At 41.2% G+C, this 27,838-nt stretch overlaps 2 protein-coding genes across 6 annotated transcripts in view; one reads left to right on the top strand and one right to left on the bottom strand.

The window, feature by feature from the left end:
* drd1b (dopamine receptor D1b) overlaps nt 1–27,838 on the top strand; it is an 85,394-nt gene that overhangs the window by 29,505 nt on the left and 28,051 nt on the right. For all 5 annotated transcript variants that reach the window (XM_088398755.1, XM_088398758.1, XM_088398757.1 and 2 more), the window contains exons 6-7: nt 15,483–15,555; nt 26,041–26,114. The gene's annotated coding sequence lies outside the window, so the exon portion shown is untranslated. The remainder of the gene's footprint in view (nt 1–15,482; nt 15,556–26,040; nt 26,115–27,838) is intronic.
* Nucleotides 9,611–12,872, bottom strand: msx2b (muscle segment homeobox 2b). The gene is made up of 2 exons (XM_088399186.1): nt 12,440–12,872; nt 9,611–11,221 (listed from the first exon to the last, which is right to left on the bottom strand). The coding sequence occupies exons 1-2, from the start codon at nt 12,864–12,866 to the stop codon at nt 10,791–10,793; spliced, it is 858 nt and encodes a 285-aa protein (XP_088255312.1). The 5' UTR covers nt 12,867–12,872; the 3' UTR covers nt 9,611–10,790.

Here is a 27,838-nt window from a genome sequence, read left to right as displayed (position 1 = left end):
AAAATGTGTGAATGTAAGAAACTCCTGTAATAAATTGCTTGTTTGTTCGGCAACCGCAGTGGGCGGATGTCTGTTTAGTTACAGAAACGAGGCTGGCCACTTGCCATGACACTTTATGAAGTTAGTGCACAAAGTGGAAGGTCGGTTGACGTTTTTAATCATTTTAATTCAGTATGAAAAGCATTTTTTTTTGAATTAGCAGCAACGCAGAGAGAGAAGCTTTAAATGATTCATTCTAGACGATTAAAGCTTTTCAGTTATACAAGTTCTTCGGATTCGCTTTAAAAAGAAATATTGAAATGGAATAACATTGGCCTTGCCTGAACAGTTCAAAGCGTGTTCAAAGTAGGAACTTTTTTTTTTTTCCGTAACAAAAATCATACCGAACTTTTCAAACTGTTGAGTAAAATGATGTGTGGAAAAAAAGGTTACTCTTTATTTCTCTCCTCGGTATCTAAAACTACTTACAGTACGTGTGTAGGCAGAGAGAAGGAGCAAGAAAAGGAAAATGAACGCCATCCTCCCAACGTTGATTAATATATCACAGCATACGGTGGCACTCCCAAGATGTTTTGCAAATGCGTTTCATTGTCAGCAGGATCAAGATGATATTGGTCATTTAATTGCACCCCCACTAAGTGCTCCCAGGCATTGACTTGGCACCAATGTCAAATGATTCCCTTTTGATTCGTTGCCAATCTGAACTTGCTGAAAATGTTTTCAGATGGGAAAAAGTTATTACTTGCCTTTCTTGAGGTAAGCTTGGCTTTTGATTTTAGTCAGTGCTTTTAGGCACACTTGAAAATAAGAGTGGAATAATAAAACTCATTTTTGGAAGACGTTAAGATCTAATTCTCAGAACGCCATTCGGCAATGTTTTTACAATGATGACAATGAGGATGTTTGCAATTGGAAGTCGAGCTGTCACCATCTGCATGATGTGTCAATAGCGTAACCAGCTACCCACTGACACTTTTTATATATTTAGACTCCACGCCAGCCAGTTACCGTAAGTACCTTTTGGGTGCTGTTCCAGCTTGCCGGTCTATAAATTGCACATTGCCGTGGAAAACCTCAAATGTCACTTTTTTTTTTCTTTCAAGAGCGATAAAAACTTTTCTGCAGTGACATATTACATAAAAATGGATCTAAAATGTGATTTCAAAAAATGAAGCACAATTTAATATAAACTGTAGCGAGTATATTATATTTTGACAGTTTGAATGGACTCCCATTCACATCTGCGTAATTGTAGCTTTCGCTGACTTATGACTCGTTTGTTTCTCTCACCTTGTAAAATTCATCTGTCAGTACATTTTTAAATCATCATAACACAATCGCCACTTTAGAAGATGACATCAGACTATTATTATAACAGTTATTCGCAAGCGTGTTTTTTAAAACAAAAGTGACAGTAATTGAGTTTTTTTCTTGTGTGTTGGCGGAAGAGCATCAAACAGCTGCAGCTCATTCAAAAGGCGCCAGCTGACTTTCTGACCGGAACAAGGAGATCAGAACCTGACTCAATCCTAAAGGCTAAATCCCAGTCAGATGTAGATTAGAAAGTTTCACCCCTGGTCGATGAGTCACAGGATGACCAAATGCTAATATTACACAGTATCAACTCAGTAGGTCTTCAGACCTGTTGTCGAAAATACAATATATGATGGCTACATTCGAGACAAAGTCAATTCCACAGGGGGACATTTGTTCCTCGGAGTCGATTTAATGTCGCGCAAATGGTCTGATTGCGCCAATGTGATGTTAGATTGACGAGGACCTCAAAGGATGCTCTGGGGGAAATCGTTTGTCTGCATCTTGCTCTTCAGTGAGATGAGATGCTCCAGCAGGATTCTTTTCTATCAAATTGTTTGTGACCTCTACTGGTGCTTTTGCTGATTGGTGAATGCACAATGGAGCCAAGTGGCCATTTCATTAAACTTTACTCCTGGTTGGCTCCTTAGAATAGTCTCTTAGAAGCTCTTCACATCTGTCATGTCTTATTCCATCATTATATTTTACAAATCATTGGTTTTTCAAAATCACGTTTTGCTGAATGCTTCCCAATTTATCTTATCAATAGATCAAGTCAAGTCATTGCAAACAATCTGCTCTCAAGCATCTGTTGATACTCGAGTGTTTGGTTATCTCATTTTTTATTCATGAAATTAATGAGAGTCAAGATGTTCTTTGGCTGCACGTTGTTTCTAAAAAAAAAAAAAGTGACCATCGAGATAACCAGCAGATTCATTTATTCTAAACGACTGACGCAACATCCTTGTGATTCTTCTATTATCCCCGCACGAGCGTCTGGGTAGAAATGAAACTCGTCGCATTTGTAGTCACAGCAGGATATGAAAGCTGCCGACATTTATGTTTTGTTTGAAGAGGGAGAGCAATTAGAGCAAATTGCCAGCGTGAGGAGCGCTTGTTGAAAGCAATATCAGTTGACGACAAGGAGCAATGCGGCATTAGATCATTGATGGCCAAGAGGGTGTATCCGTGAAAATGATCTTTTTTGGGGGGGCTTTAAATTATTTCCAGGCGACACCGGATTAGAAAATGACAAAGACTGACCATAATAGATTGCTGCAATTATTATTTCCAACGACAAAAGCGATCATTGCAGTCACTCAACACGGCTCTCGATGAACTGCAGTGGTGGCCCATTGGATATCATATGCGTATGCCTGAGTGTTGTCATTAAGGCTCATGGATTATTCATGATTTATTCACAGAGAAATTAAGGAAAATGTCAACCTTTGCAAGGTTAAGTGAAAAAAAAAAAATCTCTGCACATTTTTTTGCTGTATCCAAAGAGTTTTGCTCTAGTACCAAAACAACAACCCAAATTAATAACGCTTCCAAATCAACAAAACGTATGCTAACTAATTTGCTAGTAATAGAAATGATCATAAAGCCTCACATAAAAGGCTGTCCTGCTTAAATGAAGTTCCCGGTGACACTGGCAGCTGCGCGGCTTGGGTAAATGAATGCAGGAACGCGGCCAGCACAGCAATGGCGGAAGTGCATAATGACAACCATCGGGTTAGGTCAAACACAATGGCTTGGCATTTGGAGGGAATTAAAATACAATGCCGTAAGGACAGGGGCGGTAGTTAATTTGGGCGAGAGAAGCCATTTGGCCGTTATCAACTGCGCTGTGAAGGCAACACCTGCAGAATACAAAGCATCGTAGGTCGCGAGTAGATCTTTGAAAAAGGCTGAGTGATTCATGTTTTATATTGATGTCCGAAAAGTGAAAATATTATCTACTATATATTTAGTATTTTTTTCTTTACTAATCTGTTGGTTTAGATGTGAGATTTCAACATTCAAATGACTTCCAAATACAAAATGATATTTTAGATTACCTCTAGAATTTCACAAAAGTTTATAAGCTCACCAATTACTCTTGACGTGCCATCATTTTGATGACTGTAGTTATTTTTTGACGTGTACAGTGCATGTCCATCATTAGATTTGCAATCTGACCCCTGACCCCCAACTAATGCCAGAACATTTGGACCACCTCATTCTTTCTATTCTCAGAAGTGCATCCCAGAGAATCGATTGACAATCTGACTAGCATGTGAAGTCCCCTTTGCAGAAACGCTCTCCCTATTTAATGATTGCAGGGCATTCTGCCCACTCCTGGAATTCCTCATTTGTATTCCTCCTTTGCTCTGGGTAGAATAGCGCTATCTCAACCTCGCCGCTGACCTCAGATGTGTCACCAATTCGGCCATAGAGCCTCCTACAATGAGCCGAGATAAAAAGCTCATTCTGTGTCGCTATGCCGCCGCTACTTCATTAGCTGGAGTCTAATCTGAAAGCCACAGAGGGAGAGGGCAGGGGAGAGGCCATGTTCCAAGTTGTGTGGCCGACCGGCCGGCCGCATGTCTTTCTAGTGTCTAGTTAGAAAGCCATTATCGGGGCGCAAAATGGCTGCACCGTGACAACTTTCTTGTTGTGGTCTCACACGTTGAAATTGAAAGGGGAGACGAATTGACTGTTCGAATGGGATCATCATAGAACAGTTAAGCGTGATTGAAATTCTGCTTTAGTGCCACAGTTGGAACAAAATATGGAGAATTGTCAAGAAACCCCGAAGCACATTACAAATAATGTTTATTGGATGGAGGTCTTTATTTTGGGAATATACAACATGCTGTAAATCTCCACACTTCTTAGGATTTGCTTCTTCATCAGGTCAGAATTGGGCATGGAGGTGTGTGTGCCTAATGAAGTGTCCATTGTGTATATTTTGGGGCCAGTCACTTCCCTCAGCATCAAACTCTACCATCCTCCCTTCGCATCACTATACACATCCCTGCCCCTCGCCCTTTGCTAAAAATAAACAGCAGTGTAGCAGAAAGTGTCAGCCAGTGCCACAGCCGTGTTTCTCCTCTCGGTTCTTAGGCAACTTCCTGGAATAGAATTGCGTTGGACGCCGTGTCGCGAGTGAAAACTGTTATTCCCCAGAGACCTAACCGCTCTAGTGACATGCTAAATTGAGAAGGGCTAGTACTTAAACTCATGGATACGCACAATCGAGCGCCAGACACTAACCAAACAAATTGAAAGTTTGCAATGGAGAGAAGTTTGTTGCAAATTGAGCCAGATGTTCTGTAAACATATGCCTGAAAATTCCCTCGCTGCACAAAAACGCCATCATGTGATTTCTCGTCGGACCTCACGATACAGTTAAGGAGAGCGCGCAAGTGTTTGGGCCGTATATCTTGCAACACCCGTGGGCATCTCCTCCGATGTTAACATCTCTTGTCATGTTTCATTGCCTCTTTGAAAGGTCACACGCTGCAAATTGCCATTGCAGTGCTTATGAAAAAGCAGGAGGGGGAAAGGGGCCCCCACGGCATTTGCGGGAGTGACGGCGCCACCCTCGGGACATGGTGCGTCGCGTGAGCTTGCGCTGACTCAAAGTGACACATGACTCGCTCTGTCCATTCTGACTGACTGACAGGCCCTGCCCCCTTGCTCTACTTCCTCTATATCTCCATCTCACTTTTTAGATTTCACCTTGTGACGCTTTTAGCAATGGATATTTGAACACAAACAGTGAAGTCAGACATGTAGACAGACAATGTCAAATTACTCAAGCATGTATTATGGCAGCTTACTCGTAGTTGTGAAACTCTTCTTTGTTTGTCTGTATGACCGTTATACTGCCCCCTAGTGGCTAATTGGCACACAGCAGAAGGAGCAGCATTTCATTTTGACATTCTATTTCTTTATGTCATTGCTATGTTGTTATTCTTGACTATAGATATATGACAACTGTTAGGTGCTGTTTTGCATTCTGGTTACGAAGCCATGAGACAATGGTCATTATGAAAGAGAAACGGCAGCAAAGGATGACAATTTTCATTAGATCTTTGTCTTCGTAATAGCCTCTGTAGGCTATTTTCTGCCCTTAAACGGTAAAATTGCTGCTCATCTGTTCTGTAGTGATGAATGCACATAACCTTGAGGCAGACATAGTGCAGACAACACCTGAAGGCGATGAAATGCATCAAGGTGGTGAAAATCATCCTGCAACATTTTCCTCTATTATTTGGAAGCAGCAAGAACTGATTTAACAGCAACATTCCGGCCCTGCTAGACATTTATTTGGAGCGCTGTAAAGTCGAACAAATGTAGCCATTTATTCACGTATTGGCTGATGGCTTCATGAGCTTGAACTCTTATGTTGCACATAATATATTTGATTGGATGATAAAAAGCGCCGTATTCCTGCCTTGTTACACTTGTCCTTCCTATTTGAACCCTCGGCTCGTACTTCCAGTTCGGGCGATAAAACATGACAAGGCAGGCACATCCAGCCATTTGTCATTGAAAGATTAAAATGTGAAGTATCTCGGGTGACTTTTTTTCTCAGGTTTATAATGATTTGCAGAAGCTGTGTAGCTATGGCAGGAATGTCAAACAACTTTTTTTTTTCACTTTAAGTCATGCAAATTGGTGATATTAGTATATGCTTTAGTTATATTTGATATCACCCGTACAGTTTGTGCCATTAATATGTTCCACCATGGAAAAATAAAGTGGATGATTGACTGACTTTGGCCTTCGATTTCAGTCTTCCACAGCCACGCACGTTTAATTTATCCGCTGGCGCTCTTGAAGCCCTGCGTGATAACTTGCCTCAATCATTGCTAAGTTATCGCCTACAGGTCGGAATTCCCAGCTGCCGCCTGTTGGACCGCGGGTGATGTTTGACAATGAACAACTGTGTGCCGCCTGTAGCATCTCGGCTTAAACACACGCTCTGCTCTGGCTCACCCGGTGGGATTCCGCTCTGGAAAACCGCTGCACATTGTGCTCTTATGTCATCACAGGGAGTGCTTGGCGGAGCCGTATTGCTTTATGACAATAAAAAAAAATGGAAAACATAGTGATCTATATACAGAGTAGCAAGAAGTGTATTCACTGTAAGGTAACAAGTTCAAATTTTCAGCAAAAAATCCCCATGGAGATTTAAAAACATCCCATTTATTTCCTGTTCTATGGCTATCGTTACACTTTTTCCTTCCTTATATGTTGGCAGCCTTCAAATCGGCTTTGGTGCCTGACCGCCTACTTATTGCCTTTGAAACCATGGCATCATTGGAAATGACAACTTTCACATGAAAATCCAACGTGTGAATCTATTTTTAGATCATAGCCTCGCAGCTATGTTCTCACTTATCATATGGCTCGGACACATGGCCGCTTCAACAACCCAACGATAGCGTGAAGGGTGTTGAAGGTGAAGCCCACTCCTACTCAGACTCGGGAGATGCATCCATTAATGTTGCGTTTTCAAGACGTCTGGATTGAGCGAGTGGCCTTAGAAGGATGGAGATGGTGGATTTGATGAAATGCTGTGTGTGTGCGCGTTCTTGTCACCTCCTTATTGATTTGCCAGGCAGCACTCTTTTTTTCATTTTTATTTAAATGGAAGTGGTTATATTTGATGCATTTCAGAGATAGAGATGAACACTGAGTGCATGTAAATTGAACTAAAACAACACAAGCAGGCACATTGCCCACTAACCAGATGTTTGGACATAGGGCAACTAGATATATATATATATATTTTTTTTTTTTTTATTAGGCCCACTGTACCGCAAATCAAATGTCAGGCTGCCCACCCACCCTTTTTTTTTAAAGCTATTTTAAGATCAGCCAAATAAGAAGGCTGTTTTTTGCAATTATTTCCAGTTGCCTTGGTTTGAAGGCGTCTCAACTCTGTTGCTATAGTGGCACCTGCTGGATAAAACATGTAGCTTAAAAGTCACCTTTAAAAATAAACCCTTTTGCTCACTTCCTTTCTGTTTCATATATATATTTTTTTCCTCTCTGACAATTTAGTGTTTGTGTGTGTTTTTGGCTTGCGGTGTATTTTGCATTTTCACTATAACTTACTCCAGACAACTTCTGATTTGATTGTCTCAGTTTGGCTATAAAGTGACACATGCTGCTTATGAGCATAATCGCATGTGACGTAAGTGCGTCGCCATCTGTTTTGGGGCTAATTAAATCCTAATTAAGAGATCTAATTGGATAGGATGACGCTCTCATCCTGTCAGCTCATCCATTCTTTCATAAAACGCTGTTCAAATAATTCAGCAAATTGCTTCGCTGAGAGGTTTCTGGCAGGCCGTGTCTGAGTTACAATGTGCCTCTTTAAAAATATATTTTGAAGACAGCACTATTTATGTCCTACATCCAGCGACATGGCCCAACGTAACTAATCTGGACTCACACCTGGTGGTTGACGCTTGCACACAAACTCCCAACTTGCTGCAATTGAAAATCTACCAGCTTGGTGTTCTTTGTGGAAAACAACAATTTGAGGTGTTTGACTTTGCAGGGCTTGAGACCGCAACCAATTTGGTCGCATTTGCATCAGTGCTTCCAATGTCAAAGTTCGTCTAGAGCCTTGCTTTGACGTCTTGTCTGGCTATCAAATGAAAAATGGCTGAAAGGAACTTATCATTGAGAGTGGTTGTCTTGCAAATGTTATGTAAAAGTAGGCCAGAAAGTCTGAAAGGCTTGCTCACAGGCACATTATGGGAAAGGAATAATAACAGTTTTGTAAGATCTTCGTCATTCTGTCTGATGGCTAAAACCTCGTAATTGTTTTTACGAGCCCCGCCGTCTTGATATCAGTCAGCAGCAGCAGCGTCTTTTCAGACTTCTTATTCTTTATTTTTTTATCATGTGCTATGGCTTTGAAGCTCACACGGCAGCAGCAGCAGAGGAAGCCTCTTTCTTAAGTTATCAGCAAAGCACAAAAGACAGATACAAAGCGTGGTATTCTTCAAATTGCATGGAAATGCTCAAAGGCAAAAAAAAGTTCACAAAAAAAGTCTTTTTCACACCCTCAGATGGCATCAAGCCACGCTTTATAGTCTCTCCACGAGCTGGTCACACTCCCAAGTCGTCCAATACTGAAGCCCAGTCTCCTGAAATGACTTTTATAAATACAATATATTCATCCCAGTCACTAGAGGGAGGTAGTAGGCATTGCGCAGTCGTGTTGACACACTTAACAACCACATGCTGTGCTAATTACTACCAGAGGGCCCACTAATGGCACGAACAGAGCTTGAAAAATCGATAGCCTAGTGGTGAACGCTTCGCCCTTTGACATTGGACACCCCGAAAGAAAATGACGCCTCTGAACCCTTTGCCGATTTAACAACAGGAACCCTCGTAAACGTGCTGTCGTCGCCCGTAAATAATTTCCTCGTTGCATCAAAGTCACCCGGAAGTTGTATCCTGCTTTCAGTTAGAAAACAACAATGCATGTCCCCAGAGTACACCATTAATGTGATGTTTAATAAGACTGAACATTGGATTTTGGTACCAGAGATTCAGTCACATGACTTGACTCAAGTCAGACCTAAGTTGGCTATTTTAGGGTGATCACAATAAAGTGGTGCTGTGGAAGCAGAGCTGCTGAACTTTCCATGACTTGATGTTTTGCTTTCGACAGCAAAACCAGCTGATATGTACTCGGTTCTGCTGTTTACAGTCAAGTAGTCTAGTCCGATTACTTTAAACATCAATTTCACACAGTCGATCATTTCGATTCAAAACACCCGATGAATGCATGATGCGTGTCCCTTGTGCGAAGAAATCATTTGAAGTGTTTCGGTCCAATGTTGTGGAAAACAGTCATGCAATAATTGTACAGTTATTCATAATATATGATGAGCATGTGTGTGATAAATGTTGTATGGGATTTTTATGAGAGTTCCTCTAAAATTTTATTTGTTTTTAGAATTGATGGTGTGCCTGAGTAAAATTTATCGTGGTTGTTATATTACCCAATAAATGTTTGGAACCCAGCAGACCGTGTTACAATTTTGTCTCACAATATTTAATAATAAATATAATCAGTTTTTGGTTTTTTTGTGTTTTCTGAACCAAACATGAAATAAAAATACTGAGGCCGATATTTTAGGAAGGTACCGATATTTAGCTTTGTGATTACAAAAAAAACTAAGTCGAACCGGTTGAACAGGAAGTACAAACGGGTTTGACAAACCATTGCGTGAAATTAATGCGCTGTTCAAAGGACTACAACACACACATGGAAAACAGCTACAAAGACACAGGGGGTTTATTTTTATACTCACATATTTTTCCATACAATGCATAATTACTATAATTATGGCTTCACTACTGTGTTGGTGATGGTCGACAACCTGTTCTGACTTGTGTACAAATTCCGCTTACGTCTCCCCTCATAGGAACGGAACTCCATCGTAAACCGAATTTGTATTTACATTCGACCGTGTGAAACAGACAACACTTTTTTTTTTTCACGCAAACATTCTGTAAGGCCTTATTCAATTTCAACAAAAATGCATGCAGCATAAACCGCATAGCATAACGTTGACCCTTTAAAAGGATCGTTTAAGAGCCATAAAAAATATACCACTCATATACTGTGCTCTCAGTAATAATCATAAATATATATATAAAAAAAAATCACTTGTACAATCCCCACAATTTCCGAGAGAATAAATAGAATTAAGGCCACCGTGTTGTATTGCTGGGGTGGTTAAAGCTAGAATGAAAGGTGGAATAAAAGCAGGTCTATTAACATTGACTTTTATTTGGTCTTAAAGCTTGTTGTTTACTGTACGGTGGATTTTCAAGCTATCATTTCAATACACAGGCTACATTGTGACATAATATTGCAGCACTGAGGGCTACTCGAGGAGATGCAGCATAATTAGGAGCATGAAGGAGAAGCAGAGAAGGTCCCCAAAATAGTTCCAGTGAGACGTGTTGTTCCCACCTGTTGTGTTTTAGAAAATATAATAGTGCTATTTTTATTTGGAAGGATGGAATAGAATGAATTTCAATGGAGAAATATTTTTTTAAATAAGTGTTTTGCGTGACGAGCGTCAGTTTTAAAGTAAACGTCAACTGGAAGTGAGTTTGAAGCAATCACTTTTTTTTTGAGTACTGTATGAGTGACAGCTGCTAAGAAGTACATACAAAAGTTAAATTCAATGTGTTTAAAACATAAAAAGGGTTCAAACAATCTATCTTAAGGCCCTTGTGGGACGTAAGGCACATTTGGCTATCAGTTCAGAGTCCAGTGCAAGCGTATAGTAAACATGAGCTGGTGAGCGAGACATCATGTGAGCAAGCGGCTCGTCTGAACCGTTTTACAATCCTCACCATGGGGAGAATAAAAGATCTCCTTGTGCGCCTATGAACATGTTGAAAGTCCGTCCGGCATCCTCAACGCGTCCTTCTGGAAGTCAGTGATACATGCCGTAGCCCAGGGGAGCGGCGTACAGTCCTAACGGCGAAAAGGGCATCATGGCTCTGTGGTGATACGCCGAGTAGGACTGTCCGTACAGAGACATGGCGCCTAGCGTCAGCGGCAACCGGAGGCCGGGCTGAACCAGCGCCGTCGCCGTCGTCGATTTAACCGAGGCGGCCATCTTTAGTTTCTCCAGCTCGGCCTCCTGGAGCCTCTTGGCTTTGGCACGACGGTTCTGGAACCAGATCTTCACCTGGGTCTCGGTCAGGGTGAGGGAGGAGGAGAACTCGGCCCGCTCGGCGATGGAGAGGTACTGCTTCTGCCGGAACTTCCTCTCCAGAGCCAGAAGCTGCGACGTGGTGAAGGGCGTGCGCGGCTTGCGGTTAGACTTGTGCTTCCTCAACTGGCAGGCAGGATTGACGTGACCTGGGGGAGAGAACCAACAAGTCAGTCGAGAGTCAACAGCCAAAATATTTGTACACCTGTACAATCCAATCATGTTTTAACTGTGCACAACGTGACAGCAGCGGCTTCAGATGTCAAACTTTTTGTCTGGATTTTTTTTTTTTTTCTTTTCATGCCTATTCTGTTATTTGTAAATGACCGATTCATCGTATCCAAGCAGACTTGGAGAGTGTTCTCTCATAGCAGGTCTTGTTGGTGCATCAGCTTGCTCTGTCAAAATTCTTATTATAAACCAATGATTAAATAAATATGTTTGAAATGTGCATAAACAATGATGTTCTTCTTTTGTACGTCACTGAATATTTTTAGCTTTGCTTTTGAGACTTCTTGTTGTGACTTTGTCATCAGTTAGTCACTCACATGATTTGTTTGGCCCAGTTTTTTTGATGGAGGTTGCCCTTGCTGGTATTTTGAATCTTAGTGCAAGTGTACCTAATGTTCTTTAAAACCACAAATGATGCTTCTAGATGTTAGTTGTATATTCACATTGAAGACTAATTGGACCTGGGCCTACTCTGATTGATACAAATTTCAGTTTGCGTTGTCAAATTTTCCTCAAATATGACTTAATAAGTCACAAACTGTCTCCTTTGAGCAAATATATGTGATGAGCAATTTAAAACATCAAAGTAGAGAACATCATTTGTGTAAATAAACAAAAGAATGTTGAAGTGCTGACGCTGTACTAAAATGCAGTGAAATGAATTGACTGGAGAATGCAGGAAGATTTGAAAATGTAACGGTTTGGATTTGTCAATTAGGAGACAAAATGTAGGAATGTTTTGAATCAGTCAAGTTTAAGGAGGAGATAGTTTTAGAATTTTAATTGCTCCGTATAGGTAATGGATGAGTCAAAGTTGTCAAGTCTGAGTGTCACTTGTTTTTTTGTCACGTCCCCTGTCGGCATTAATTTGAGAATGCTGTCATGAAAATATGAAGTAATCGAAAACAAAATGGGGATTTTGATGTAATGTATCCAGATTTGGAATCAATTATAGAATTGAGTGGAACTTGGAACAAAGTTGATTTCATGAAAAATGGGATTTTTTTTTTGTGGAAAATATTATAGTAAACCCGAGATGTTCTGGTTGATGCTGGTGAAGAAATGTGGACATTGAAACAATAATATACTATATATTTTTAAATTGTATATGTTCATATGTGACGATGACAACTCACGAGATTGTGAGGAGAGCATCCAGTCTTCCGGCTCGGATGTTTCAGACTTGACCGGTGACGAAGGCGCTCCCGGGTAGCTCTTCCGGGCCTGCACGGCTGCATCCCCCCCGCACCTGTAAACGGAACCCAATCCTGCAGGCGATGATCCGGATCCAGGCTCTGTCTTGCACCGAGTGGGTTCCCCCCCGCGGCTTTCGCTCTTCGTCCTCCCAGACATGATCGCCTCCACGCTGAACGGATGGCGATGCCGCAGAGGAGAGCTTTTCTTCTCCTCTTCTGACGAACTTCCCCCAAAATCCTTCGTGCTCTCCCGGGTAGTCATCTCCATAGTCCCGCCTGACGAGTTGGTCGTGCTCCGATGAGCTGCGCGTTGTATTGATGCTGTCAAGTCAAGTCGCGTGTAGGCGTTTGTAAGGAGGCAGGTCATGTGACTCCGACGCTCCACTTCGACCAATCGCGTTTCACCAGGATCTTGAGCGCCTCTCTTCAGGGAAGGCTCGCTCGGCAAAGGCGGATGTTGTTTTATGAGCCGATGGAAATTGAAAGAAATGCTTTTATTATGAATAGTGGAAGCCAGATGTAGCTCGAGATTGACTTAATTTAAATTACATTGCTTTTTTTTTTTTATCATGAAAGCAGTGCAGGACCTCTGCAGTGTTTACATGTACGGCACCAAAGCACACCTTTTACATAAAAAAAAAAAAAAAGTAGAACCCCCTAAGCACGACCAAATCCGGAGTGGCCTATTTGGTGCAATGTGAGAATTCCTGGTGGGCAGCCAGGAGTCACTTGGCATTGAGTCACAAGAATAAAATATCTTTAGATCCACGGCTGTGGTGGTTTCATGTTGCATTGAGATAATCATAATGGGACCATTCATCAAGTTTATCATCTTAAAACATAAACAGTCCAGTATCACTTTATAGCATGAAATTTATCACCTCATAATGAAACACTGAACTCATTTTATTTTCTGATGCTGCAGCGATATGCTTCCATCATTTTGCATCTTGGTAGTATTTCTATTTTTTTTCTCTCAGTCAGTCTAAGTTGCCAATGTGTTCAAAGGATATTTTAGATCTATTGCAATCTCATTCCGCTCCAGTGATGGATTAGCTCAGTCGCTAACCTCATGACACCGTATGTATAAACACAGGCACCACGCGGTTAATTCAGGGGCATTACACCCTCGGATGCGGCACAGATCCCTTTTGTTCTTTATCTCAAAGCAGTTTGTTTGTTTTATTAGCGTGACTTTTCTGTTAGGGCCTACTGGGAAGTTGTGTGTTCATCTGCATTGGAAGTGGTGTGTCACACTCCAATTGCACATTAAATGGCATTGCTGAATTGAAGATTTATGCTCCACGCTTTGAGTTTAGCGCCCCGGCTGGGCTGGACGCAAACCAGATGAGACGTTCACATGCCTCTGTGTGGCTGGCCCATTCATCCATGATGTCCTATGATTCAGCACTATTTCACTTGAAACGGCTCCTTGTGACCCATATGAACTAAGTCATTGTGGCAATTTTAGGATGTCAGATAAGAAATTCCTGGCAGGGAGGACTTCACACTTATTTCCACAGTTAATTTATTTCGGGATTTTTTTTGTCTTAGAGTGAAAGCGTTTCATTCTCATAGGCCACAGTTGTTTGTGTAATGTCGCATGTGTTGCATGATTGTTTTGTTCGAAATCCCCGGGCTATTCTTTTTGGAGCAATCAGGCCCCTCGAACAATAATCAATACAAAAGAGCCTGGTTGACTTCCAAATATTTTTAACTTCAAAACAATCCTGACATCACTCACTAGGCCACGCCCCCTGAAGGCACAACATTACTCTTGTTGTGACTTTTGGCTTGTCTTATCGTACTGTTTTTTTTTTGTCAGGCTATGAATATGTCCAAGCCTGGAGAATTATTTAACTGTGGTGTTTTTCAGTGACTTCCATGTTGGAAAGCGGCGGGAGGCCATGTTATTAAAGTGGGGTGATTTCACAGACAATCAGGGGTTTGTGAAGGCGCCAGTGAGCGGCCAGATGAAAAGATCAACTCCTCAGGGGAGAAACTGTTGCCTTCCCCCGCCCCAGCAGCCCGTCCCTCAAGTGTTCTGCTTCTCTTTTGCCCCACAGGCACCTTGTCATTCATGATTCACATGAGTGTCAGTGGCGTGTTTCTCCACCTTAGCTCGTGTTCATCTAATTGCATTTTTTTCCCCCACATTGGCACATGGATGTCTTTTAGTCATGTCCCTAGGAAAGCAGGCATTTGAAAAATTATTTAATGTTGGAACTTTTGATTCAAAACTAAATCAATGCGGCTCAGTAGAACAAAACTGCTGGGTAAGAAATACCAATAAAAACAACACTACAAAATAATCTGACACCAAAGCCATGACCAGCACCTCTTTTTTTGACCTGGCAAAAGGACAAGCAAGCCAAAACAACTGATAAAAGTCTTAGACAATAAATGATCGAATGATAGGGGATCTCCGGGATGTGGCAAAATTACCCGCACATCCCACTTCCTTTCCTCCATAATATCACTTAAGCCACGATAATAGCGAAAGCAATTTGTCTGAACATGTTTGTGTGTGTGTGTGAGCGGGTCGGAGATGCCTGGGAAGCTTCTATGCGGGTCGGGCACACCTCGGAGCTTTGTAATTACAGCAGGGGCTTTGAAGTGGTGGAATGTTCGCTCGGGATAATCAGCAGCCTGTGCCGCGCTTGCACACTATTTACATTTCCATTAGGACGCCCGGCGGTGCCAACGCACTGGCGATGACTTTTGACAAAGGCTGAGATACGAGCCATCATTTGGGCAACAGTTCAGTCTTCTCACAAACATCCCTTTGTGTTGTACCTGTCACTTCCAGAATTGCTCACAATTTCCATATTTCACCAGTTAACCGCACTGGGGCAAAGTCAACAGACAGACTGGTTTCGTGTTTCCGACTTGCTCTCTCGAGACTCGAGTTGGCTAAAAAGTGTATCAATGTGGCAGCCGTGTTAGCATATATATTTTTTTAATCTCTGGCATGTCATCCTAGGTGACTGAGGTGGAAAAAAAGGAAGCACTTATGAACATGAGCAGATGCAGTTCTCCTCCCAAGCACCGAGAAGGTAAGCTTGCGACCAATGTGAGAAGATAAAAAAAGACAAGTGAAAAGCATTCGTGTGGCAGATGTCATAGCCCGGCCTCGGAGCAATTGTGTTTGATTTATTGACATTTATTTGTCAGCATCTCAGCATTCGAAAACAATCCAAAGATTGCCTTCTGTCATTATACTGTGGGTTAATGTTGTTGATGACATCCATGGTGGTCTGTTTAATGGTGATGGTGGTATCCCATTCCGATTGCTCATCCAACCCATTTCAAACATTTTCACATTTTGTTCCCATCTCATTTCAATTAATGCAGACTCTTTTTTTTTTTTTCTTGCCTTTGTTGTTTATTCCCAACTCTTGCAAAAACAAACTCATTTTGTCACAATACGTCACCGCCACCCACATTTCTGGTGATGAAGGGATGAGTACTCATTTTTGTCTTCCGGGGGTGCGCCGGTGCACGAGAGCTGCAAATTGAGTAGTGCGCTATCAAGCTAGCTTCAATTCAAAGTCAAGTCCGTCGTGATGGCTTCAGAGTGACCTCATCATAATAAAAAGTCAATTATTGATCATTGTTTTTTTAGTAAGCTGCCGTGGTCATCCAAACAAAACGTACCTTAACGCACCGTTACTATAATTTGTACTTTCGCTCCTTGCTCACTCTCCCTGAGCTTCCCAAGCCCACGGAGCCTTCTCCTAATGCACACAAATAACTACCTTGGAGGCTACAATGGCGCCATGGCCAATTAGCTGTTAAAAAGTACAGACAGATCTTTTCAGCGACGTGAATGATTGAAGCCAATTTTGCTAATAACAAGAGAAGGAGGGGCTTGGCTCAACGCCCCCGGCCTGCGTTACAACATCTAGCCAGCTGGCGAGCCTCGGATCTTGTTTTTTTGGGGCGGTAGGTTAAGTCACCGTCGAGAGAAACGAGGCTAAAAATTTGTGGTGATATCTCACCAGTCAAGGACTCCTTGTCAATTGTGGATGACATATTTGACTTTGAAGAAATGCAATAACTTCACAACCTGTCATCATTTTCATTCATTCCTTTCAAGAGCGGACACACAGGACAATTCATTAGGTACAGCAGCACTGTTTTGTACTGTTGTTTAACAAAGACAAGAAAAATGTTCTATACCTCCTCCAATTGGCTTGACAATTCCTTGCTATAATTAGACTACAAGAGGTGTGTGTGTGTGTTTAATTGCCAAATTAGTTGTTGTAGTTGCAGCAGTGGCGGCGGAGGCGTAAACTATTAATCATATCCAAGCATTACTGATTATTGATGGACGTGTGTTTCTGGAAGTGTGGCCTATTACTGTAGTGGCTAATATTACAAAAATAGAAAGCAGGTTTGGAATGTCAAAACAGTTTTGATTACGCACATGTGGCATTACGATTTTTTTGTCACGATTACAATGGAGAATTATATGCTCAATTGGAAAATTTAAATTGTCACTTCATGGGGAGATTTTTTTTTTTTAAATACAGGTTGAGCTGGATTTACGATTCAGTGTGACACCTCCCTTACAAACAATAGAATTGAGAGCAGCGGTGCGTCACAAATTGAGTGAGAGACATGCGCATGCATATCGTATTTGACATAACAATCATTAATAGTTCCTGACAGGTCGGATTGATTTGACTTTATTAATTCATGCTTGCAGTGGAGCCAAAAAAAAAAAACCCGACTGAAGAAACAGCAGAACTTTACAATGACAATATTTATTAACAAACACATACAGAGCCATTATGGAGGCCTTTGAAATGTTATAATTGTTTTTTATGTGCTCGTGTGTGAAAGTGTTATTGCATGTGATGATGTGAAGATGAACGCTGGGAGGATTTCAAGCAACTGATGAATGGAAAAATCCACCACTTTCCCAGCTTTTAATAATTATATTCCCCACATCATTCAAATGACAGCCCATTACAAATATAATAAGAAGGGAAGGGTGGGATGTCATTCTTCAAGCTAACCACAACATCCTAGAGCTACTTAATGAAAACGAGACATAGTTTAAATTTTTTTTTCATAATTTAAAAGAGTTCCCAGGTGTCTTAACATGTCTGTGAGATGATTTTTGTCGAAAGAATCCATCCGATTAGATTATGAAACGTTGACTGTTTCGTTTCACACTTGGGGAGGCTCGTCAGATCCAACTATGCACAATGATCTCGGATACTTACTAATCCACATATGTTGTGTTTTCCCTCATTAAAGTTGGAAAAAGGCACACGCGTGCCAGATTGGACACCACAAAGACACTTAAAGGTTAATATGGGTGCATAAAAGCGGAGTCATGATTCAAGACTCCGTCCGACTTTATTGAGGGAAAGATGCGGGTCACAGGTTAGAAAGCGAGCTCTGGCGCAAACACACAATCCCGGTGATCTTTGTTATGACCTCGCTGCCGCCTTTGCACTGACCCGTCCCTCTGCTGAGGTCACAGGCGTCTTGCTCGGGCACTTTGAAGTGCAACAACAGCGGACTGGTAACAGACTGATTGGTGGCTTGGCAATTACTGAGATGCCGGTTTAATTTATTTGCATCACCTCGGTGCAGGAAGAGGGAGAGAGTTAATAGTCCTCATAAATATTGGTGAAGGATTGGCGATCTTGCTTTGTGGCCTGCTTTCTTTTACAAATCATTTGTTTGTATTGCAAAAAGATCTTGCTCCAGTTCTATGTGAGATTGACATAATGATAAATAACTGATGGCAATATGCGTTTCAAATGTTTACCTTGACATTATATTATATTACTATTTGCATTGACACAAAACGTTATCACACGGGTGTGAACGACAACAAACGCTTCCCTGACTCGTTCGTTCCAGTGGCAAATTGAATTTTACTCTTCAAGGGTAAGGAACCAGGAAGTTAGTTTGGAAAATACCTGTAGGGCTGCAAATTTCGGAGAATTTTTCAAAAATCATGCAAAAAGAGACACATGTAAAATAATCTCTCATTTTTTTCCAAATGTTTCTTTGGACATTTGAAAACTCTCCCTCCTAAACTTCATTTCTTTCCCTTTGCAACTTAAAAGCCAGGGATTGTTCATTGGACAAATGATGTGCCAGAGTCTCTGTATTTATCATTTGTTGTTTTTGGGATTGCTTTTGACTATAACTCCAGCCAGGATGTTGATGAACTGCAGATGAAAAGAGATGGTGAAAAGGTCCCAATTTGATCAATTGAATATATTGTGTCGCTTTTGTCGTGTCTGCTATTACAATGAGCTAAGCGGCGTGTATTTAATAACTTCCTGAGCTCCGCTTGAGGTTGACTTCATTTAAATTGCATATAAACAAAATTGTGTTTAAGAAGCACTTAAAGGCTGTTTACTTCCCTTGTGGCGGCGTTTCTGCGCACTGGCCATCTGCCTGCTCGCCTCAAACATGACTGACGTTGTTTGTCTTTGCGGTAATGGCTGGCATTATGTTGAATTACTACTCTGCTCGAGTACCAGCGGTTCCCTAAAAAGGACCCTACGGCACTCCCCGTCCCCCTCTCCAGTGCCTTGTTACAATCAATTAAGTTGATTACAAGCGCTATCTTGACCACTTCAAAGCGAGGCCATTACAGCGAGTCAGACTAGCTGTCTCTTTGCTTGTTTGTCGCCGCCACGTTTTATGAAACTTTTCAGGTCGCTCGATATGCGGTTAAGCTTTTTTTTTCCTCACCACTTTAAATTTAGGGTAAAAATAGACGAAGATCATTAATTTGTGATTGAAAAACTCTAATTTGACCGTATTAGGAGATTTCCGCCAGACAGCCAAGTTACAAAATAATCTTGTGCCTTTAAGGGGCGTGGCCTAGTGAGTGACATTTGACTCTACTTGACCGAAAAGTCGACGTGCGGACATCAAGTTGTGCCATTCGATAAGCTAGTACCTATTTGTACTTTATGACTTCCCAGCCCAATTGTCTAAAAAGGTCAAATGGGCGACAATAGGATCAATTCATGAGCTGGAGGACAATCGGTGTCATCTGTTGCCTTTCAAGTTGACTCTTTGTCAGGTCACACAACAGGTCAGACAATAAAACCCAGAATGGGGATGCAGAAAAGTCGGAGCGAGACGCCGAGTCTAGACGGAGTCCCTCCCTGATTGCTTTGTTGTGTGCCATGTCGACAGGTAATTACCTCCACAAACGACAGGGAGCCCTGTCAAACCGAGTCGAGCTTGGCTTGCGTACCGTGAAAAGGCCGAGGATGGCAGGAAGATGAATCGAGGAACGCCATCGTGCCTGAATTTTGTCACGCTGATGCAGAAGCCCTTCCTAAAAATAACTCGCTGGATGTTTCACCGTGAAAACACACCGACATGGCCACTCCGATAAGAAGAATGCTCATACCTAGCCTAAAAATAACTGGAAAAGCATTCAAAAATAAAATGGAAAATAATTTACAACCATTTTAAAGAGGAAAAAAAATCACAATTTTAGAAGGATCTCATAATATGAGCCAGGTAAAAATTGTATTTTACAAAAACAGGGGAGGTGTCATTTTTTGACGAGATATGTCATAATTTACTCGAAAAAAGCAGAGGACAAAAGCAAAAAGACAAACATGTCAGAATTTCGTGCCAACAAGCCTCAAGCGTTGCTGCGTGCCAGGAAACAATCTCTTAAAAATAACCAGGCTAACATTTCATCAGAAAAACACATCGAGGTTCACAACACCCACCACCATCATTTATTCAAACTTTTAGGGTGGTCTCATCTTTTAATTGAGGGGTAATTAGTTAGTGGATGTGTTTATAGTCTTATAACAATTGGAAAATAACTGTCAATCATCTGTTTGCATGGGTGGCATTGACTGTCTGTGGTGTCGAGCTGGATGGAAATCTGATTGGAATTTGGTCCTTGACGCAGCCAAACCTCTTCAAAGAGGCCACAAAGGGAAAATGACACATTTATAGTGGGAAGTTCAACGCATGCAATGCTGTCATGCCGCACATCAAATTGTATTTGCCAAGCAAACGCTTTTCATTCTTGGAGGCGCCGTAAACTGTCACTAATCTATGCTAATGTTGTGTTAAAATGATGATTACACTTTAACATTCTAGGCCATGAATATGATAATCAATCAAATGATAATTAGTAAGTACAAGGGTGACTGTGGTTATACTGCCTGAAAACGAATTCGTTGCAAGCCGTTCGCCGCGTCAGAATGTCGCATGCAACTGCAAAATATAGGTTTGCTTTTTACATACTGCAGATTATTTTACAAATCAGAAAGTAGCTAGACCTAGTGGATTTCCCTGGAGAATATCTCGGTTCTTCATTACAACTTATTTAACTAGAAGGACTATTTTTATATTAATTTTTTTCAAAGTGAGCCAAATAAAACGATAAAATGTGACATTTGAGTTTAATTAGCTGGCTAATACGACATTTCTGACAAATGCAACCTACTATGAAAAAAAAAATGTCTCTGCTCACTTTTTTTTCTCAGGCCTATTTGTGTGTTCACCATCATCACCCCAACCCACATGAACTATCATGTAGTATATCCATCTCATAAATCACAGAAGTTAATTAAAATGTCCTTACTAGCTTGGTATAAAGAGTGCCACTTATCTGTTGCTCTTTATCAGTTGGAAAACATAATTGGTGCTTGTACACTTGATGCTGACTGGAGGCCACCTGACATATTATAAATCATTATTTGCTTGCTGTCATGATCAAGCTGCTGGCTGAACACTGTCATTTTTCCCCCCCTTGCAAAGTTTGCTAAGGCCACACTTACAAGAAAAAAAAAACACTGGATGTTAATTAAAGTCTACTTTTTCCACAATTATTTTTAGACAAGTTATTTAGGAGAAAAACATATGAGGGATAAAGATTTTGTAAAAGAGAGAACATCACAAACAAGAATAAACTTGCAGTTCAATGCCTTTCTTGTGTGCCTGCCTTGGCCACCTGGGGGCAGTATAAGATACTGTTCATTGAAATATCTCAACTTCAGCTCATCAGTGCGGCACTAATAGAGTGCTGAGGATAAAAAAAATGTGACCAGTTTAGTCTGTCGGTCTGTCTGTCTGTACTACAGATGTTATTTGATGCTAGCAGTGAAAAGCTAAGCTATGTGATATTTATAAATCTTCCCCAAGGCACAACTTGTTTATCATGTCACATGAGCACATTTGTGTTATTATGGGATGGGAAACAAATTCCAATTTTACGAGACAATATCCCCTCTTCTCTTTTTCTCGCTGTTGTTTTTGAAAGGCAAACAACAGAGGGTCAACTTTAGAGGAGCCTCCCTCCCCAGTGGTCTCTTTTACGCTGGCTCAGTATTGCTTTGTCAGCAGCACGGAAGATAAACCTCCAAATTGCCGCGGGGCAGCCCAACTGCCTGCTTGCCTGGCTCCGCCCTCCTCTCGGCTTCCTCCCGGCCCTCTCACCAACTGACTCCCTCTTTGGGAATTCTTTCGTAACAAGCGGCGCCTCTGTGGAGCCCCCTGGGCATTAGAGGGTTGCGAGATGTCCCAGAGAGCGCTAATTACACCACTCAGGTGATTTAAGGGTTCGGGAACACGCTGACCTATGCGTGGCACCCCCCTAAACAAAAAATAATAACACACGACACTCTCACTGTGTTTTTGTGTATGGAATTTGGCACCCCAGTCAGTTCATCGTTGGCGCTTTTGTTATCCCCAGCAGTTAACGAGAGTTAGGTTCCGATGCTTGGATTCCCTGGAGAGAAACCCATAAAATTATAAAGCTTGTGTTGACTCAGTATGAGCTATCACTGTTCAAACTGACTCTTGGTTGAAATAAGCACATGTTTAATTGCTTATTCATACAAATGTGCAGGAGCAGCACTTGAGGTCTAATTACTTTAAATGACACATAATTAAATAGATAAATACTTCAGGTGTGTTTGCGCTCCCTCTTGGCGATGTTTTTTTTTATTAACGTACTTACCTGACAGCTCAACTCACACTTTGGCAGTACCAGAAACACTACATTGCATCAAATAATAACCGGCACATGCTTAAGGGTTGGGATTTTACATACCAATTACTCACGAGTCCATTTTTGTTTCGATCAGGAAGTCAAACATTGAGTAACGTTTTTGTATTTATTTGCTAGTTAGTCAACAAGAAAAACTCACCATGCAAATATTGTGTCACACAAGCCATTCTGTGACTTTTAATGCAAAAAAAAAAAAAAGGTTATTCCTTTTTAGGTATCTTTTGATAAATTTTAGAGCTTCGCTATGCAATAACTTTGTTTTATTATATTGAATTATTAATGAGTATGTTCAGTGTGCAACTTTTGCCTTGGCTGCTTTGTGATCACTCTTATTGCACTTCAACAGCAGCAATAGAGAAGAAATAGTAATCATGCACAAAGGCTGGGAGAAGACGGCCGTGACAGGCTGTAATTGAGCAGACAGAGTCAATAATGGCGTCGAGGCGGCCTCTCCACCTCCTGCAGACACTCTGGTGACACGGGGGAATGTTTCCCTTTAAACAAGGTCAGAGCTAATGCTGCTTAATTGGAAGGGGATGTTCCTCTGGCCTTCAGCTCACTCCAACTGGCCCTCTTATCTTTGCCCGCACTTGCTTTAACAAGCTCCGACGGCGCTGCTGAAAGACACTTACTGTCTTGTTTCTGCGCGAGGTCCAAGAGTGCCACCGGCCACCTCCTGCTCCTGCGCTGTGAATAAACCAAATGAAATTGTTCAATGTAAACTACAATTCTTTTTTTTGCTCCCTCACATGTGGTTTCTCCCTTGGTGTCCTCCAAAAGTGCCACAAATAATCCAGTAGTGCCTTAGAATAAAAATATATTTCATTCCTTGACTATGTTTGTAGTTTAAAACACGTGTAGTACATCAAATCATCTTTCCCCGTTGAAATAAATGGAAATGCTGTTAATCCGTTCCATCTAAAAATTGCTGTAATGTGTATTTTTATTAAGTTAATCATTTGTTTAAAAAAAAAAAATACTGTAATGTCATAATTAAAAAAATAATTTAAATTCCTCTCGGCATTGTTCAAAGAGCATTAAATTTTACTTCACATTATTTGTTTTACTTTAAGGCCTTGCAATTAGCATGTCCACCTCAGTTCTGAAGTTTTTGGTTTGAATCTCGTCGTGCGCATTCACACTCTCATTCCAAGCGTATACAATAGAAACACATTATCCAAACAGCTTGAAGCAAGGCTAGAAACATTTGACTCAAAAAACCCCTTCTACAGTACTTTTGATAAATGGCGACGTGTCCCAGTTCTCCACATGTGCTAATTACATAAGTTCCCTGCATGAAAGGTCTAATTAAGTAGATAATGATAATGAGGTGTTGTCACCAATTAAAGTTCAAATTTGTATTGCAGGCTTTTAAAGATGATTTGTGGCTTTGGACACAACAACTTTGAGCGACACTTTACAAATCACTGCATGACACACTTTCACACACATAAGGCATTATTCCAAAGTGTGATAACTCACCCCTCGTGGACCTCGACCTCGTGTGTGTTTGTGTTGGCTTCAATAAATTAGGAACTTATTAGGCCTATCCCATTTCTCGCAGAGAACCTCAGAGGGGAAGCGAGGATTTCGCTTCAAAGCCTGCGGCGCGGCTTTCTTCATGTCGCAACACTTCATATTTCACATCAACTTGATGGGCGCAGTTTCAGGGGTCATATGTCAACCGCAAGTGTTAACGCCAAAGGCATGGAAGCTAATTACAAGTATATATGTGTGTGTTAAAGTCGTGCGTGGAAACTTTTGTCACACGCACACCGGCATTCCCGGAAATGACAACGACCGGGGTTACTTTTCGACAGGTCGTAAAAATCTGCATTTATTTATATATGTATATATTTATATATATATCCCACAAATGAGACAAAGGGGATGTGTGTGTGTGGCATTAAGAATCCATTGTGAGCCTTTTTGTGGTGCCTCTGTCTGAAACTGTCCCCTTATGACTTTGAGACCACAGCGTTAATGAAAAAGAGTCTTTTCATTTGACACTTGGGTTGTTTCTTAGCTTCGTGTCGACTCTGTCTGGCACACAAGTGTTGCATTCATTGTGCGTGTTGTGGCTAGACACTGTCAGTGCGTAAATATTGATTAAGGCAGCAGGATATGATGGATCATGTGTGAATGACACGACTTAACGGAGAGCAAGAGAGTCGAGGACAGTCGATCAGATGTCGCTGAAGCGGATTGGATACAATGTGGAGTGAAAAAAAGTCATTGTGGGCTTTGGCGGCCTTGACAAAACAGCGGAACCTGATCTGTCAACCTTTTAACACGTCCACTCATAAAAAGATGGCACAATGAGGAACCTGTTTGGTGTCTGTCTTGTGACACTCACATATTATCAAGCCCCTGGAAAGTGAAAATACACATCTTATGAATTTGACACACTGAAGAAAAGAGTTTTTAACCCTGGCAAATTTAGCAGAAATATTTATCCCATCTATTTTCTCTCTGTCCTATCTCACACTCGTATAGCATTACATATGTTGGTCTATTACATCAGCGCCCTCCTCTGTTCAAACTAGTCCATTACAGCCGCAACATGAACTATGTATACTTTGCACACTCAAATACAAGTTTCCATCCTCCAGAAAATTACTCCTCGAACAAGATGCAATACAAGGGGACTTTAATAAGAATACATTTGATTTTCCCGATAATTCAAAAACCATCGAATGGTATTTAAATCTGTTTTTAAAATATTGTTCATCTATTAAATGGATAAAAACATTTAGAATAGGATATAATTAAATAGTGCTGTATAATATTTGACTTGACTTCCACTCTATTGTATTTAAGTTGGCAAAAACATAGTCTATGATTAAATTGAACATAAACTAAAAAGTGATGAACTCATGGCTCTTTCTCATGTACGCCTTTTGGCCACATAGGGGCAGTATAATACACTCATGCAGATAGTGGAAGGTCATTTTCCCCTCAACTATAAGTGACTACTTCCAACAAGCACGATAATAACTTAAATGTGTACAGTATTATACAATACAGTTAAACCAGATTGTGTTGGTGCACTAAACGAAATGGCTAGTTTATAAAAAGGCTTTCTTGTTTGTTGAAATGGCCTCTAGTCTCTTTTGTTTGGTCTTAAAAGAGGTTTGTGTTCATTCATTCCTCAGTTTGGTAACATTGCAAGCATGATACAGTAGGCGCTCTATTCAAGTGTCAAAGTGTCCCTTTTGCGGGAAACAAGTCTTATCAGCACCTCAAAATCAAACGGTAATTTCCCGGCAATAGTAATAGTATTCTGTAAACACGGTTCCAAGAAGAGGTTACACAATATAAAACATTCCGGGGAACTTAGAAGCTGTGTACTAAAAATAATGGCCGTATTGGTCTCTGGTGATGTAAGATTTATTTATTTTTTTTATCTTATCACATGTGGAACTTCCCTTTTATCCAATCTTTTTAGGCAATTGTAAAAAAAAAAAAACATTGTCCAAGACTTGTGACGGATTATGCTCCTTTTTTGTAGATGATCTGGTTGCCTCTGTCCACCCTGAAGTGTCGAAGGCCTAGTGGGGAGCATTCAAGGATGATGCATTCAAGGTCAGTGGTGATTATGCATTTTAGCAGCATGTCCGGTCCCAGATCTTCAAGGTTGCACAAATTCAGGAAAACATCTTTAGCATTTTACTGATGAACCTCGTCTAGTCACATCACACAAATGTATCACCTCTGACAAGATACACAGTGAATAGAAGAAGTCTACACACCCTTAGCACTGAACTAAGCAGACTTAAGGCAAAGCTAATTGACTCTGATAGAAATGATTGATGGTTCTACTCGGAATGCAGGGGCTATTTGGAAGGTCCAAATATGGTCCATTTCCTGTTCAAGGGGGACTCGCCCAACTGGAACGTCCCTGCTTGAGGACAGATGCATAAAAATAGACTCCTATTAGAATTCAAATAAAGTGAGGTGATATATGTATGTACACACACACACATATATATATATAAATGATTGAATTTTTCGCATGACTCCAGATTAATGACACCCTGGGGATGGTTTCCCTCTCGATGTCAACCCCGCAGCGTTGTCAGTATTCTCTGATTAGCTCCTCGCTTCCTTCCTGAAAAACATTTCTCATCATGTTGAAAATGACTGTCATTTGCCTCCTTGTTGCCATGGCGATCACAATACCAAGCCGCAGCTCGGAATTGAGTTTCACAGCGATGGCGTTCCGCTGCCTCTTCCCTTTCTCTTCTTTTTCCTCCTTTGGGTTGCAGACGCAAGCAGTGCCAGGGATTATCCTTCTATTTCTATTAGTCACGCAGGCTCATAAGCCATGTATCACTTGGAAGATTTGTGTCAGCGCCTGCATCCGCCAAGTGCACACACTCTTCTCATTATTGGAGGATAGAGAGGTTTTAAGGCTGGCGTGAAGTGCAATAATATTCTCAAAGTTTGGCATGTTTGCTGTCAAGCCGTTTGGATGCCAGGATTCTTTAATTGGAGCTGTTGAATATCGGGCTGCACCCAAACGCTGCGTTCGGTCGATTTGTTGATTTAGTCCAACTAGCCAGCCAGCCGTTTTCTAAAACCTCTTTCATTAGAGTTACTGGGCATGTATTCTTTATCCTCTGTGAGAACAACTACCATTAGCGCCGCACTATTGAGCTAAGAGGAGTTGAGATGGCTCATTGAACATATTTGTCTGGCTTGTACTGCCTCCTTGTGGCCAAGAGAGAGTAGGATATTTTGTTGAGGAAGGAATTTAACTCTTATCTTAAGGCACCTTTGTGTATATTTCCTCAGATAGTGTCGAACCCAAGACTTCCCAACTCATTAAAAATTCGAACCAATTTCTAGCGCAGTGTTCGAAATAACTAATCTTTCAATTCATCTTGAGGCAATCGGAAGTGGTGCATGTGGGAATCATTCAAATGTGAAAGCAGCCAGCTTCAAAAGGGTGATGCGAGTTTGTTGATGTGATGTCTTCTCCACACTTCCGCTGGGCCGTGAAATCCAATAAAATCCTCCGGACAAGGCTTACTGAGGGGTGGAAGAAACATTTTATGGATCCATCTTCACTTTGGACCTCTAGCTTTAATAATCTGTTGCCCACTTGTTTCTCACTTCAATAACCACAACATTCCACCTTTACAGCTCAACTGCTTTGTCTCTCTCAGATTACGTTTTGTATTCCTCATTTAGTAGGAGAAAGCGGAAAAGCAATATCATATATATATAATGCAGTGATTTTGGGCGCCAGAGGACTCTCAATGACTTTGCACCACAGGAGGTATCGAACATGCGGCATCGTGCGG

This window comes from Syngnathus floridae, chromosome 15 (assembly GCF_059516105.1).
Source record: "Syngnathus floridae isolate MCC-2025c chromosome 15, RoL_Sflo_1.0, whole genome shotgun sequence".
Classification (NCBI taxonomy): Eukaryota; Metazoa; Chordata; class Actinopteri; order Syngnathiformes; family Syngnathidae; genus Syngnathus; species Syngnathus floridae.
Note: the sequence above shows the minus strand (reverse complement) of the source record. Positions and strands in the feature narration are given on the sequence as shown.